Source organism: Drosophila hydei, unplaced genomic scaffold (assembly GCF_003285905.1).
Source record: "Drosophila hydei strain 15085-1641.00,03,60 unplaced genomic scaffold, DhydRS2 tig00008119-arrow-pilon, whole genome shotgun sequence".
NCBI classification, from domain to species: domain Eukaryota; kingdom Metazoa; phylum Arthropoda; class Insecta; order Diptera; family Drosophilidae; genus Drosophila; species Drosophila hydei.
Window position 1 is genome coordinate 521,176 of NW_022045830.1, and position 14,322 is coordinate 535,497.

General features: G+C 42.9%; 4 protein-coding genes across 4 annotated transcripts; 2 read left to right on the top strand and 2 right to left on the bottom strand.

The window, feature by feature from the left end:
* Positions 1 to 408: 408 nt before the first annotated feature.
* On the bottom strand, positions 409 to 2,653 carry LOC111605428 (replication protein A 70 kDa DNA-binding subunit-like). Its single transcript, XM_023323937.2, has 4 exons — positions 2,498 to 2,653; positions 2,196 to 2,440; positions 905 to 2,141; positions 409 to 842 (listed from the first exon to the last, which is right to left on the bottom strand). The coding sequence occupies exons 1-4, from the start codon at positions 2,531 to 2,533 to the stop codon at positions 531 to 533; spliced, it is 1,830 nt and encodes a 609-aa protein (XP_023179705.1). The 5' UTR covers positions 2,534 to 2,653; the 3' UTR covers positions 409 to 530.
* A 136-nt stretch (positions 2,654 to 2,789) lies between these two features.
* On the top strand, positions 2,790 to 8,071 carry LOC111605427 (F-box only protein 11). The gene is made up of 4 exons (XM_023323936.2): positions 2,790 to 5,606; positions 5,703 to 5,883; positions 6,219 to 7,293; positions 7,357 to 8,071. Exons 1-4 carry the CDS (start codon positions 3,468 to 3,470, stop codon positions 7,484 to 7,486), a joined length of 3,525 nt encoding a protein of 1,174 aa, XP_023179704.2. The 5' UTR covers positions 2,790 to 3,467; the 3' UTR covers positions 7,487 to 8,071.
* Positions 8,072 to 9,404: 1,333 nt separating this feature from the next.
* Positions 9,405 to 11,502, bottom strand: LOC111605436 (L-asparaginase). The gene is made up of 3 exons (XM_023323952.2): positions 11,310 to 11,502; positions 11,027 to 11,256; positions 9,405 to 10,971 (listed from the first exon to the last, which is right to left on the bottom strand). The coding sequence occupies exons 1-3, from the start codon at positions 11,407 to 11,409 to the stop codon at positions 9,511 to 9,513; spliced, it is 1,791 nt and encodes a 596-aa protein (XP_023179720.1). The 5' UTR covers positions 11,410 to 11,502; the 3' UTR covers positions 9,405 to 9,510.
* Positions 11,503 to 11,637: 135 nt separating this feature from the next.
* On the top strand, positions 11,638 to 14,320 carry LOC111605444 (glycosaminoglycan xylosylkinase homolog). The gene is made up of 5 exons (XM_023323961.2): positions 11,638 to 11,684; positions 11,940 to 13,007; positions 13,064 to 13,641; positions 13,705 to 13,905; positions 13,968 to 14,320. The coding sequence occupies exons 2-5, from the start codon at positions 12,729 to 12,731 to the stop codon at positions 14,173 to 14,175; spliced, it is 1,266 nt and encodes a 421-aa protein (XP_023179729.2). The 5' UTR covers positions 11,638 to 11,684; positions 11,940 to 12,728; the 3' UTR covers positions 14,176 to 14,320.
* Positions 14,321 to 14,322: the final 2 nt, after the last annotated feature.

A 14,322-nucleotide genomic window follows, 5' to 3' on the forward strand; every position in this document is an offset into this window, starting at 1 on the left:
TTTCTTAGTCGCAGTATTATCGACAGTGAGACATAGTCTCTCCCATCACCAACTCCAGCTGCAATTGCAAAGAGTAATAGTTCCAATGACAACAATTAATGACCAGCTGACCACCACCTCGTCTGCCGCTGTCGGACTAGCAGCACCTGCAATTTACTAAAACTAATGCCAAGCATGTCTGCTATTTTTTAGTGAAAATATTATATTGAGTATACTCCTTGTGAGGAAGGTCTTTTTATATCATCCCCCAGCAGTTTTCCTATTTAATAGATACACAACAGTTTCCGTAGTTCAATAAAATATAGGCATTTTCACAATTAACATATAAATACATTTTATATCATATCAGGAATAACTTCAAAAACTGTTGATAATCCTTTAAAATAAAGACAAGCCTATAAATTTGTAGGGATTAAAAGTTTATGTAGTTCCATTAAATTTTTTCAATCATATGCGCTATATATAATATTTCAACTTAAGTAATTAGCTTAATGTTAGGCTGCGTGACGCGCGCTGCACGTTTCTAAGATCTAGTTGGCAGGTCCAATGCCCGTCATTTCCTTAAGCTCTTTGATGAGGTGCTTATTGTATTCCTTGTAGTTGATGGGACTCATGGATTGGACAGTCAGCTTGTTGCGCGTCATGTCGCCGTACATCTCATTCTTGCAGCGCAATTTGAAAATGTAGGATGAGAAATTAATATCAGAGAACATTTTCTCAGCGGTTGCCGGATCGTTCTCCAGAGCCTCGCCAACTTCCTGAGACGAGTGCTTGAGTAACTGTTCGCCGATCTCGCTGAAGCAGGTTACCCAACGGTTCGAAGTCCAATCTCCAATGCTCATCTGCATACACTCAATATTTAGAAGTGCGATTTTAAATATAAGTTAGTGTACATTGAACTTACATTAATAAGCAACCGGTACTTGAAGTTGGGAAATGCTGCATTGCAGCGTTCACAGCGGTAATGGCCATTGCCCTCATCCACGACCTTTTTGTTGCAATCCGCTTGGGGGCACGCTTTGTAGAAGGCATTTTCCTGCTTGACAATGTGAACAACTGCCTTGCACTGGAAGTAGTCTGGCTTGTCGCCCGAACCGAGATTTCGAATGCGAGCATCCTTCAAGGTCACCCAATCAGTGCTGAAGCTGCCGCCGCCAGTGCGCGCAGACACCATGGTGCTTATATTATCGCCGCCTCCATTATCGAACCAGCCACGCAGTTTGTGGGCCTCAGGAATGTCTGGATTAATTTTAAGAATTGAGCCTCCGCCCATGCTGAGACTTTTGCCGCCATTGAATTCATTGATGCGCGATCCCTTGACCAAAATGACGGGTTGCACATGTCCATCAAAATTGACGGCTTCATCGCCCCAAAGTGTAAGGGTGACAGCAGCATTGCTTGTATCCACCAACGTGAGTTCGCGTTTCTTGAACTCCTTGTTGGTCGTACGTGAAGTGAATGTCTGCAGTTCGCCTACTTCTTTGCAAATGCCAATTGTATCGACCGACTCTTTATTCTCCATGTTTGAAACTTGTGAAATAGGTATCAGATCGAATTTGATCTCGGGTATGCCGCCATTGTCTTCATCATCGCATAGCTGAACCATTGTTTCTCCGGTGAACGTCATCTCATAATCATTTTTCAGTTGTGAATACTGCTTGTTGGCCGGCTTAAGCTGGCACTTAGAGAAGAAGTAGACATTGTCCACCTCGATCAGGTCGTAGAATTTATCACACTGCTCTTTGAAAGCAGTGGCGCGAATCTCACCGGATTCGTCCATTAAATCCATACTAAAGAGCTTACCTTCGCCGCGTGCATTGCTCCAAGTGCGTATGGCCGTCTTTGAAGTAACTCGCGCCTTAATGACCCATTTGTTTTGATATGGACTTAAACTGGCAATTGGATGTGTAAGACTGGCACTGAGTGTACTGTTCATGGTGCTGTTCATGGTATTGTTATTGTTATTGTTATTATTGTTATTGTAAGATTGTTCCTTTTTCAGTGGAGCACTCGCTGCAGGAGTTGCTTTTGTCACTGTATCCTGCTTGGCCGCATTCTCGTATGTCACGGGATCGCCTATTTTTGTTTTTACTTCCTCCCCCGAGTTCAGCACAGTTAGCTCGGTTACAATAAGCACGCGTCTAAGAAAGATTGGTTAGATAAACATTTTCAGCCGAATTCAATTATCAACTTACTTGCCGGAGCCTTCTTTGCCAACCATGGAAGTCATGTATTTTTCCAGACGCACAATTGTGTTCTCATTGAGCAGTCCCCTATGCTGCATTTCATTCAACTGGCTGGCCAACATGGCATAGCTGTTGTAATATTTTCCATCCGACATGAGTAACCGGTAACGTTCCTGATCCGTATTGGTGTTGATTCGCTTGATCCCCAGGATTTGCAACACCGGTTGTATGACATCCTCGCCGTGCATGATGCGCTGTAAGGAATATCAGTTCAATGCACCAGAAACACAAAGAATTAATAATATCATTACCGCAATGACGCCTGTGGTAAGACTTGCAATCGGCATTTTATAGTTAAATTACAGAAGATTCCCTGGCAAAAAAGTAACTACAGTTATTGTGAAATGCGGCGCAGTTATAATCTGTGTGATGCCCGAAGTGGCGGGAACAGTAATGCGAAAAGCTTCAATCGATATGTCGTAGTTTTCTGACGTTGCCGATAAAAATGCAACCCTGTGAATTGTAACTATCGATGACTTATTGACCGCAGCACTATAGAAAAGTCATCGTAGGCTGAACTGCAGGCCCGTCGTGCTCGTTTCTGTCGTACCTGTTTCGTTTGCAAATTAAAATAATTTGCTTACCGTGAAGACTTATATTAACATATGGTTACAAAGTCATCAGAAACTGAACCGAAAGTGAAGCTGCTGAAAAAAGTGTGTGAAAATAAGAAAGAAATTGTATGAATTTTTCAGCTGCCAATACGAAGCAAGGCACAAAGAGCAAATAAAAGAAACAATGAGCGAGCGAAACAGCACCATCGTGTGATAGCTAGTGCAACTCTTCTTTCCAAATAAAACAAAACAAATGAGAAACAAAGGATAGAAACCCCGAAAACTCCGCACACTCACACGCACACAAATACATACAATAGGAAGAAGAGCAGATGATGAAGCAGGCAAAAAACTGTCCAATAAACGACAATAAAGTTTACAAAATGTTCGACTACAAACTATTAACTGTTTAAACTGCATTAAAGAAGACGTAATTGTAAACGCCATGCTTACTTTGCAGTAATGTATTCGAACTGCAAGTGAAAGGAGAAAATCCATTGCCATCGGCTCATTTTACTGTCTGTGTGTCTGTGCCCGTGCATCTGTGTGCGTGTGTGTGGAATTAAAATTGGGTTTGGGGTTGGTAAATTGTGAAAAGTGTTAAACGCCACAAGACTTTTCCCCCTCTACGGCAAGCATTTCCATAAAAAAAGGGGTACAAATAAAAATGCCCAGCGCCTCGTTCACATCATCGCGCACCTATGTGCGCCGCTCCAGACGAAAAGGAGCCAATCGCATAGCCACGCCAAATCGTCCCACGGGCAACATAATGGATCCCATGCTGCAGCAGTCAGTGCATGCACAGCAAAACAATACTGCAGCAACAAGCACAGCCTCCGCATCAGTAGCATCAGCAGTAGCAGCTGGAAATAGCAATAGTTCAAACAGTAACAACAACAACAATAACAATGCTGCTCCAAACAGCAGCAATGCCGCGGAATACTTTGATAGTGGACAATCCACGAGTAGCACTGCTGCCGGACCCTCCGCTGGTCTAAATCAAAATCCGTGCATGAGTAATATCTATAATTCTGTGCAGATTATGGACACCTCCGATGGCAACTCAACGCCGGCCAGCACCTCATCAGCCGCCGGCCCAAGCAGCAGCAACAGCAACAGCAATGGCATCTCCTGCAATTCCAATTTTCCCAGCACATCGGCTGCCAGTCAGAGCAACAGCAGCAGCAGCAGTAGCAGTAGTAGCGTTTCCTGTTGCCATCAGTCGCCATATGATCTGCGCCGCAAGATATCGGCAGTGAGTAACCACGATCAATGGTGCTCCTCTGGTTCGAGCGCTAGCCAATCGGTGTCTATTATGGTGGGTCCAGCCAGCAGTTCGCCACCATTATTGAATCCTAGCAATTCACCTGCCTGCTCCTCATCAGCATCATCAGCCTCAAACTCGTCGTCAACCTCGTCGTCTTCATCGCCATCGGCCATTGTGCAGGCACCATCGACCAGTGCCACCTTTCCCGTGAGCAATGCGCCCACAACAGGTGCCACACTTGCCCAGCCGCCGAATGTTCATAGCTCTGTACCGCAGCAACAGCATTGTGGTGCATTGCCAGTGGGCGGTGCAGCGGCGGTAATTGAGGAGAATAATTATATGCTGCCGGCACGCAAACGTTCGCGCCGCCTCTATACGCAGAGCGGGGAGACTGACACGGCAGCAGTGCCCAGCATGGAAGCCGGCAGCGGAGGCAGTGCGGCAAGCGGTGGTGGGCCCACTGCAGCACAGTATTTGCAGTATGAGCTAGCTGATGAGGTGTTGCTGGCCATTTTCTCTTACCTGCTGGAACAGGATCTTTGCCGGCTGGCGCTGGTTTGCAAACGCTTCAATACCATTGCCAACGATACGGAACTGTGGAAACGACTCTTTCAATCTGTATTCGAGTACGATTTGCCGCTCTTCAATCCCGAGCTATGCAAATTTGTATTTGAAAAGCCTGAAGAATCGGAGTTTGCCAATCCCTGGAAGGAGAGCTTCCGTCAGCTCTATCGCGGCGTTCATGTGCGTCCTGGCTACCAGGATAGGCGCCAACCTGGACGCAGCATTGTCTTCTTCAATACTATACAAGCAGCTCTCGAGCCGGCCTTTGCCTCGGGTTCCAATGCTGGCGCTGGCGCTGGCAATCTTAATGCAGGTCTCTCAAACACCACCAGCAGCACCGGTACCGGCAGCGGTGGCGGTGGAGGAGGAGCCAGCGTCAATGCCCTGGCCAATATATACGAAGAGAATGTGCCGCCAGCGGAGCATCCGGGGCCACTAATATTCCTGCATGCCGGCCACTATAAAGGAGAATATCTATTTATTGACTCCGATGTAGCACTCGTCGGTGCAGCGCCCGGCAATGTGGCCGAATCTGTGGTGTTGGAACGTGAGGCAGGCTCCACTGTGATGTTTGTGGAGGGTGCCAAATACGCTTATGTGGGCTACTTAACGCTCAAGTTCTCACCGGAGGTAACCTCCACTGTGTCGCATCACAAGCACTATTGTCTGGACATTGGCGAGAATTGTTCGCCAACTGTGGACAACTGCATCATACGCTCTACATCGGTGGTGGGTGCTGCTGTCTGTGTTGGGGGCGTCAGTGCCAATCCCGTCATACGCAACTGTGACATCAGCGACTGCGAAAACGTCGGCCTCTACGTGACGGACTATGCCCAGGGCACCTACGAGCACAACGAGATCAGCCGCAACGCCCTGGCCGGCATTTGGGTGAAGAACTTTGCCAGTCCCATAATGCGTGAGAATCATATACATCACGGACGCGATGTGGGCATATTTACCTTTGAGAATGGCATGGTATGTGAATATAATATTGAATATGTGAACAAGTTAAATATGTAATCGTCTGAAACTACTATAATTACTGTTATATTATTATAATTACAATTTCAGGGTTATTTCGAGAAGAACGATATACACAACAATCGCATAGCCGGTTTTGAGGTCAAAGCTGGCGCTAATCCCACAGTGGTCAAGTGTGAGATTCATCATGGTCAGACGGGCGGCATCTATGTGCATGAGAACGGGCTGGGACAGTTCATCGAAAATCGAATACATTCAAATAATTTTGCGGGTATGTATCTCAAGCTCCGATTACTGATAACAAATTATCGATATCAAACAAAACTTAAATGAATAATAAAATCCAATATGTGAATACAGTAAAATTACTAAATAGTTTAGTTTATAGACTACAATTTATATATATCTAGAAAGTATATCGAAATCACTAGCGACTTTTCCTATCGATTTTTCCTTTAAATATATTTTTATTTTACTTTGAAGTCTATAATTTGTTTATTCAGATAAGAAAGGATATGGTAATCATTATCGATTACTATATTTTACTCATATCTAAGTAATCGATGACTATCGAGAAGCTATTGAAACTCTGACTTTTTTATTTAGGTGTGTGGATAACATCCAACAGCAATCCAACCATACGCAAGAATGAAATCTACAATGGTCATCAGGGTGGCGTCTATATCTTTGGCGAGGGTCGCGGCCTCATTGAGCACAATAACATCTATGGCAATGCATTGGCTGGCATTCAGATACGCACGAACAGTGATCCGATTGTGCGGCACAATAAGATTCATCATGGCCAGCATGGGGGCATCTATGTGCACGAGAAGGGTCAGGGTCTGATTGAGGAGAATGAGGTGTACTCCAATACATTGGCCGGTGTTTGGATAACCACGGGCAGCACACCAGTGCTGCGACGTAATCGTATACACTCCGGCAAGCAAGTGGGCGTCTATTTCTATGACAATGGACATGGCAAGCTGGAGGATAACGATATATTTAATCATCTGTATTCGGGTGTTCAAATACGCACTGGCAGCAATCCGGTGATACGTGGCAACAAGATCTGGGGCGGCCAGAATGGCGGCGTTCTTGTTTACAACGGAGGACTGGGTCTGCTGGAACAGAATGAGATCTTTGATAATGCCATGGCTGGCGTGTGGATCAAAACAGACTCGAATCCCACACTCAAGCGTAATAAGATCTATGATGGTCGCGATGGCGGCATATGCATATTCAATGGTGGCAAGGGCATACTCGAGGAGAACGACATCTTTCGCAATACGCAGGCGGGCGTGCTGATCTCAACGCAATCGCATCCGATACTGAGGCGCAATCGTATCTACGATGGGCAAGCAGCTGGCGTGGAGATAACCAACAATGCAACAGCTACGCTGGAGCATAATCAGATATTTAAGAATAAATTCGGTGGGCTGTGCCTGGCCAGCGGTGTGCAGCCAATAACGCGTGGCAATAACATATTCAACAACGAGGATGAGGTGGAGAAGGCCGTATCCAGCGGTCAATGCCTATACAAGATAAGCAGCTATACATCCTTTCCCATGCACGACTTTTATCGCTGCCAGACCTGCAATACAACGGATCGAAATGCCATATGTGTCAATTGCATAAAGAATTGTCATGCAGGACATGATGTTGAATTTATACGACACGATCGGTGAGACAACTACAATTGTATATATGTTTATTTTGTATAATCGAATTGCGTTTGATTTTGCAGTTTCTTTTGTGATTGCGGTGCCGGCACCCTATCCAATCAGTGTCAGCTTCAGGGCGAGCCCACGCAGGACACGGACACGCTCTATGACTCGGCAGCGCCCATGGAATCACACACACTGATGGTTAACTAGGGCAGCCTATGCACTCGCCGTCGCAGTCACAGTCACAGTCGCAGCATCAGCATCATCAATAAAAACACTCTAATGGTATTTTATATTTTCAATTAAGCTCTCAACTGTTTAGACTTAAGACGTTCGCTAACTCGCTCTCTCCCACAAAATTGTGTTGCTGTACATATTCACTAAGACACACACACCTGCCCGCCTACCCGCCTACAAACACACACACTCACGCCCTCAATAATACAATCGATTGTATATAAATAATAATTAATCTGCGTTCAAAATTTAACTCAATGTGCAATTTAGTTTAAACCAATTCAAAATACAATTTATGGAAATGCATCGACGCCAGTCCAATGTCCACAATCTGTCACAACGAAACAAAACACATTTTCAAAATAATGCATTTCTTTTTGTACAAGAAACGAGAATGTTGAATGAAAAACGATATGATATGCTAAAGGGTGATAAACGTGTATGAGAAACCAGAAAACCCAGTGAAGAAAAACGATTTTGTAATGTAGCTAAGTAGTTTTTTTTAAATTCCAACTAAAAACTAAAATAACAAAAGCAAAATGAAGTGTATTTTAAGCCGCCAACAAACAAACAAACAAACCAACAAACATACAAAAAAAAACTATAACAATACGAAAAGCAATTTTAAGTATTAATAACAAATTAGATAAACGACAGCAGCCGCTTTTTTGCTTTAGCAACAAAACTAACAAGCATACAAATATAAATATAAACATATATATACATATAAACATATAAACATAAACATAAACATAAACATATATATATCTACATATATATATTTAATTACCTATACATAAATACAGTTTTCAGAATCAAAAGCGTTTAATAGCATTCAATAATGAGCAATATTTCATGTCTAAATGTCAAAAAAAAGGAAAGCAAAAAATAAGAAAAACATTAGCGAAAAGCTTAACGAATATATATATTTGTGTCATTTTAGCAACTTAAGCTTAAACAAAATGAAAACAAAAATGAACTGTTTCGGTTTGCGGCAAAGTATTCAAAGTATTCGAATTATGCAAACTCATTATTTTTAACTATAATCGATATTACTAAGTAGCATTATATACTATATATATATATATATATATATCGTGTATGTTTGTAGAGATACACAGTAACTAGTTTTATATATATATAAAGATATATATATATGCGCAGCGTAGAAGAGTTTAATCCTTTGATGATTTGTGTTTTTGATTAATTTTTCTCTTTAAGAATTAACTAGTTTTGTTTATTTTTTCATGCCTAATATTTTTTATATGTTGCCAATGTGTTTATTTATGTTACATTTTCGCGATTCGCTTGTTTTTTTTTCATAATATATATTTTTGCATAAATCAAATAACTTGAATGAAGATCGATTTAAATTTAACAAAAAAAATGAAGAAAAACATAAAAAGAAACCAACCATATGCTAAACATAAATATTTTACGTATCTTAATATAGGCATAAACAAATACACAGACACACACACACACACACACACACAGACACAAACACAAACATATTTCAAGTATATAAGCGTATTTACTAACAACAAAAAACATAAATATATAAAATAATAGCGTTGTGCATACCTACTATATACATCCATATACACATATATGTGTGTATTTGTATTTCGATGTAAGAGCAAAAGAGCAACGACAATTTTGAATTGTAAAACACACAAGCACACACACAGATACACAAACACACACACACAGACACACCTATATTATGTAGAAATGAATTTTAATGTGTTACCTACGCATCGTCGTCGACTTGGACTCACAGACAACAAACTAATTATACACATACCAGGTATAAGCTAAAATTATATTTGAAATTATTTCACAAAAAAAAAAAAAAACAAAAAAAAAAACAAAATCGTTGCATTCTATTTATTTTAATTATATGGATATATACGCATATTATAAATTTGCAATTCAAACTGTCTGAATATTCAGAGCAAAAAGCTCACGTTTTTTTTTGTTTGCTTATACATGCTTCAACACTTTTTGTCTGCAGACAGCAAAGCGACAATGCTACTGTAATTGCCGGCTTTGGCATATTGTATAGCACACAGCCCGACGTTGTCCTTGGCACTGGGATTGCGATAGAAGGGCAACAGATACTTAACCACCTTGATTTGGCCGAGCTGGCTGGCGTGATGCAGTGGCGTGCGACCGCTGCCATCGGATACCTCGAGATCGGCACAGGCCAAGCGATACGACTCCAAGCGCTCGATATTCCCATGCTCGGCGAGTGGACGCAATTGCTCGGCCAGATCCAATGGATTTTCTGTTAGCTTGGCGCCTCTCTTTTGCAATATTTTTATAATCTGATGGTTGTCTGTATCGATGGCTTCGTGCAGCGGCGTTCGATTAAATCGATCGGTCAAGTCCACTGGGCATCCTTCGTCTAATAGGGTTCGCACGCAGCTTACCTTGCCCAGAAAACATGCCAGATGCAAAGCAGTCCGTCCCTCCGTGTTCGTATCGCTCAGATTCGCACCGTATTGCTTGAGGCTTGTCAGTTTCTGCGAATTATCCTCTCGAACGGCTGCTTCGACGAGCGCTGGAAAGAATGTGGAGCACATTTCGTCACGTTTCTTGTTACTGGATACGTTAAGACCACGTGCCACGCCCTCAATCAAATCGACCTCAGTGCTGACTGACAATTTGGACACGCTCATCTCGCCGCGCAAGTTTCGGGCCATCATTTCCTTCTTACTCTCTGCGTCCCATTCCTTTTTTCCCAGCACATAAGATAATTTGGTCAATGCTGCCTCCTGAGTCATATCGGAGGCAGATATGACGCCAACATCCATCCAACTGCTCGATAGGGACTCGGGCAACACTTTACCAACTGAGCATTGCGTCATATTCACAACCAGAACACCACGCTGAACCGCATCTGAAATCACTTCGAGGAACGAAGTATCTTTGGTTGGTATATTACCGACTCCGTAGGTCTGTAAGACAACGCCCTTGATAGGGTCATTAAAAACGGCTTGCATTATTTCTACTGTAATGCCTGGATACAAGCGCAGCAGGCCCACATTCCGCTCCATTCCAGTGAATACAGAGAATGAATCTGTGTCGCTAGGCCTAAGTATGTGCTTCTGATCTATGTCGATGTTAACGCCAGATATGCCGAGTGCGGGAAAATTGGGCGAATCGAATGCGTGAAAAGAATTGCTTGCCCGCTTTGTGGAGCGGCAGCCGCGCAACAACTTGTGACCGAAGAATACCATTACCTCGGGCACGTCATAGTTGCCAGCTATCAGCAGCGATGAAATAAAATTGTCCCGACCATCTGTGCGCATCTCAACAATGGGCAACTGGCTGGCGGTTAGTACAACGGGCTTGGACAGATTCTCAAGTATAAAAGCGAGAGCAGAGGCAGTAAAGGTTAAGGTGTCTCTGCCATGCAGAATGACAAAGCCCTCATAGCGCTCGTATTTGTCCTGCAAGCAAAAGAGATTAACCCAAGTACAAAGTTTTGAGTTGCATTATGCGTACGCCCACTTCGTTGGCTATGTGCTCCCAGTCATCCGTCTGTAAGGAGCAAGAGTTCATCAATGGCGAGAATTCCAATATATCGTAGATCACACGGAATTCTGCGCCATGAATCGGTGGTAGCACCAAAGGCGAGTCTTCGCCCCTCTCGAAAGCCAGATTATATCTTTTGTCGTGGCAGCTGGAATCTTCGCGCAGTCGCTTGATGAGTTCATCCTTGATACTTTTCAAACCTGACAAGCCGCTTTTCAAATATGGTTCAATTCCACTGATATAAAACACTTACTGCCGTCGGCTTGCCGTATCATACCAATGCAACCGCCGGTGTTGATGACGAGGACACGCGATTCCTTTTTATGCTTGCAGCGACATGATTGATTTGCCATTGCAGCCAACTGCCACGATACGCTAACTGAATTTTAAAAGTTTATTTTCCCAAACATTAAATAACAAATTTTCACTTATAACTGACATAGCTTTCAAAAGATTACAATGTTAGATTAACATAAGTTAGCGTTGCCAGACGTCCGCAAGCAGAATAGATTTAATATATTAATGTTATTGCAAACAACAGTTTTTTCAATTTAAACTTTACCATGGATTCGACAAAAAATTAATAATTTGTATTCCAGCATTCAAGTAGTGAGGTTGTCACTTTTAGGTATTGTCCCATTGTAAATTGTATACAAACTGAACAACTAACAGTTAATTATTGTTATTACAAGTAAACAAATTACTTGAAGAAATATCAGTTTCAGATAACTTTACATTTTCACAATATATCAATAACAACGTTTGTATTATTGATTTGAGCGCCATTTGTTAAATTTAAATATTGTGGCCCTGCCTGTTGTTTACCAACAGAAATAACTAGTAACGGTTCATTAAATGTTAATAACATGAGATATTCTGTTAGGTAACATTTGCGTCCGGATGCCAAACGAATAATGGTGTGACCATATTTATAAACATGTTATTTGTGTAAACATATAGACCGGTGTGTGTTTACATATAAGTAAACAAATTTGTCGGCTATCACTTATGCCGGGGCCAAACAGACAATTTCCGAAGAATGATTTCATAAACTTTATAGTAGTTGGAACTGTGCGAAATCTTCAAAATGAGTTTGCTTCTTGGCTGGCGAGTACAAAAATGCGCATGTAAATTATGTTTATTTAGTGGATCGATCAGCGCGCTTAGGATCGCCGCCAAAAAGCAACCGTGACGTCACGCGCTTCCTCTTCTTGTGAGTAACGCACACCTGCAACGCACTTAAGCCACTGCCATGCGGTCGACAGAGATGTCCAGGCTTGACCTTATTGGGAATTTGTAGTTGCCATAAGGACAAACAACTTGATGACATTTTAATTAAGATGCAAAACCCAACAATTTGCCGTTTGTCATTAATTAATTAGAGCAACAACAACAATGGACTGATGCGAACAGTTGTTGCTAATGTCTGCCAAAAAGAAAACAAAACAAGACAAAGCAAAAAAAAATAGAGAAAAGAACGAAGCCACAGCATGCAACAGCAACATCAACAGCCCAGCAGCAATAACGGCAACAAATTATTTGCTAGAATTGAGCAATTTGCTAGTTCTGCGTTACGTATAGGCAATATTAAAAATAAAGTACGAGCGCCCAGCGAAAAGGCAAGAGCACATCACCTTGTCGCCCCGCCCAGAGACTAGAGATCATTCAGAAGATGAACAAACGCAGCATCATCATTTTGTGCATCATTGCCACGCTGCTGTGCGTTGTGCTCGGCGCCAACTTCTACTTCATGTACTACCTCAATGCTGAGGAGGGGCAGCTGGCGAGCGTGCGTGCGCTGGAGAATATGATCCGGCAAAAGATACGCCATCTGAAGCCCGCGTATTTAAATCGCAATCCTCGCTTCTTCATGTTTCGCAACAAACTGCTGAAGAACTACAAGCAGGCGGCCTACGAGAATGCCAGCGTGCTCTGGGAGATAGCTAACTGGGTGAGTCTGCCTACAACCATATTCTGGTCACAATATGTCTAACGTACATTTTGCAGTGGCCGCACGAGAACGAGATCTATCCCTTGTATGACTCCTCGATGGGGCAACTGTTGAAGACGTTGCGCGAGGAGCCCATCACCAGGGCGAATAATTTGGCACGAGGCACACAGCTGAAGCTGCTGCTGCGGCTCAGCCAGCAGCAGAAGGTAATCTTCAAGCCGCAATGGTATCCACGTGACGTGGTCATCGAGGGCGTTGTCTACAGCGGCAAGGATCGCCATGTGGCCGAGGTGTATGCCTTCTATTTGGGCGCAGTACTCGATTTACGCTGGACACCCATTGTGGTCGGTCGCGTGGTAAATCTCAAAAATGATCTATACGCCCACGGCGATCAAGAGCTCCAGAACACAATTAAAATTGAAGTCGATGATGAGGGTAACGAGACATATTGCCTGTTTGGCAAGTGTCACTATTGCAACGAGGAGGAGACTGTTTGCGGCGATGAGCAGCACAATATCGAGGGCGTCATCATCTACATTGTGCCGGGCACGTTGGCTAAACGTCGTTCCCCATGGCAACGCACCTACAAAGAGGAAAAGCGTGCCATTTGGGAAGATGATATGACCTACTGCAAGTGAGCCGACAAGTTGATATATCAAGTTAATCGAGTTATTTTAGCTCTTTTTTTATTTCTCAGATCTCTCAAGAATAAAATGGAAACAATACGGCTGCTGGATCTCATAGACGTGGCCATCTTTGACTATCTGATACAGAATGGAGATCGACATCATTATGAGACGCGCGAAGAGCGCGTTGTACTGATTGACAATGGCAAAGCTTTTGGCAATCCGAACAAGGATCATCTGGACATCCTGGCCCCTCTCTATCAGTGCTGCCTGTGAGTTCGGATCCCGATTATAATTGCCCTTAGTCTAAGCCTACGTTTATTTCCCTTTTAAGCATACGTAAATCCACGTGGGATCGCCTGCAAGTTTTTTCGGGCGGCGTGCTGACTGAAATAGTTGACCGTCTATCCAAACAGGATGCTCTCTATCCGCTCATCACGGACAAGCATAAACGCGGTGTTGAGCGCAGATTACTTGTGGTATTCGCTGTGGTGGAGTACTGCATGGACAAGGAGGGTGACAAGATGTTTAAAACTCTCTAGTTCCACTTACAGTTTAGCTAAGGTCTAGGTTGTTATTAGGTTTAGTAAATCAAGTGCCCAGAAATACACGTATATATCGATAGTTATAGTAATTGCTTAAAATATCTAGTGAATGACGAAGTTTGAACTACTTTTCCAGATCAATTG

What these genes read in the sequence shown, in the direction of transcription:
- LOC111605428 (XM_023323937.2), bottom strand. Translation starts at nt 2,533, where the DNA reads ATGCCGATTGCAAGTCTTACCACAGGCGTCATTGCG. An exon ending in TTACCACAGGCGTCATTGCG is followed by an intron (nt 2,441 to 2,497) that starts GTAATGATATTA and finishes TATTCCTTACAG; the next exon opens with CGCATCATGCACGGCGAGGA. An exon ending in AGTACCGGTTGCTTATTAAT is followed by an intron (nt 843 to 904) that starts GTAAGTTCAATG and finishes GAGTGTATGCAG; the next exon opens with ATGAGCATTGGAGATTGGAC.
- LOC111605427 (XM_023323936.2), top strand. Translation starts at nt 3,468, where the DNA reads ATGCCCAGCGCCTCGTTCACATCATCGCGCACCTATGTGCGCCGCTCC. An exon ending in ACATTCAAATAATTTTGCGG is followed by an intron (nt 5,884 to 6,218) that starts GTATGTATCTCA and finishes TTTTTTATTTAG; the next exon opens with GTGTGTGGATAACATCCAAC. An exon ending in GAATTTATACGACACGATCG is followed by an intron (nt 7,294 to 7,356) that starts GTGAGACAACTA and finishes TTGATTTTGCAG; the next exon opens with TTTCTTTTGTGATTGCGGTG.
- LOC111605436 (XM_023323952.2), bottom strand. Translation starts at nt 11,409, where the DNA reads ATGGCAAATCAATCATGTCGCTGCAAGCATAAAAAGGAATCGCGTGTC. An exon ending in GATACGGCAAGCCGACGGCA is followed by an intron (nt 11,257 to 11,309) that starts GTAAGTGTTTTA and finishes GCGGCTTGTCAG; the next exon opens with GTTTGAAAAGTATCAAGGAT. An exon ending in ACATAGCCAACGAAGTGGGC is followed by an intron (nt 10,972 to 11,026) that starts GTACGCATAATG and finishes TTTTGCTTGCAG; the next exon opens with GACAAATACGAGCGCTATGA.
- LOC111605444 (XM_023323961.2), top strand. Translation starts at nt 12,729, where the DNA reads ATGAACAAACGCAGCATCATCATTTTGTGCATCATTGCCACGCTGCTG. An exon ending in GATGATATGACCTACTGCAA is followed by an intron (nt 13,642 to 13,704) that starts GTGAGCCGACAA and finishes TTTATTTCTCAG; the next exon opens with ATCTCTCAAGAATAAAATGG. An exon ending in CCTCTCTATCAGTGCTGCCT is followed by an intron (nt 13,906 to 13,967) that starts GTGAGTTCGGAT and finishes TTCCCTTTTAAG; the next exon opens with CATACGTAAATCCACGTGGG.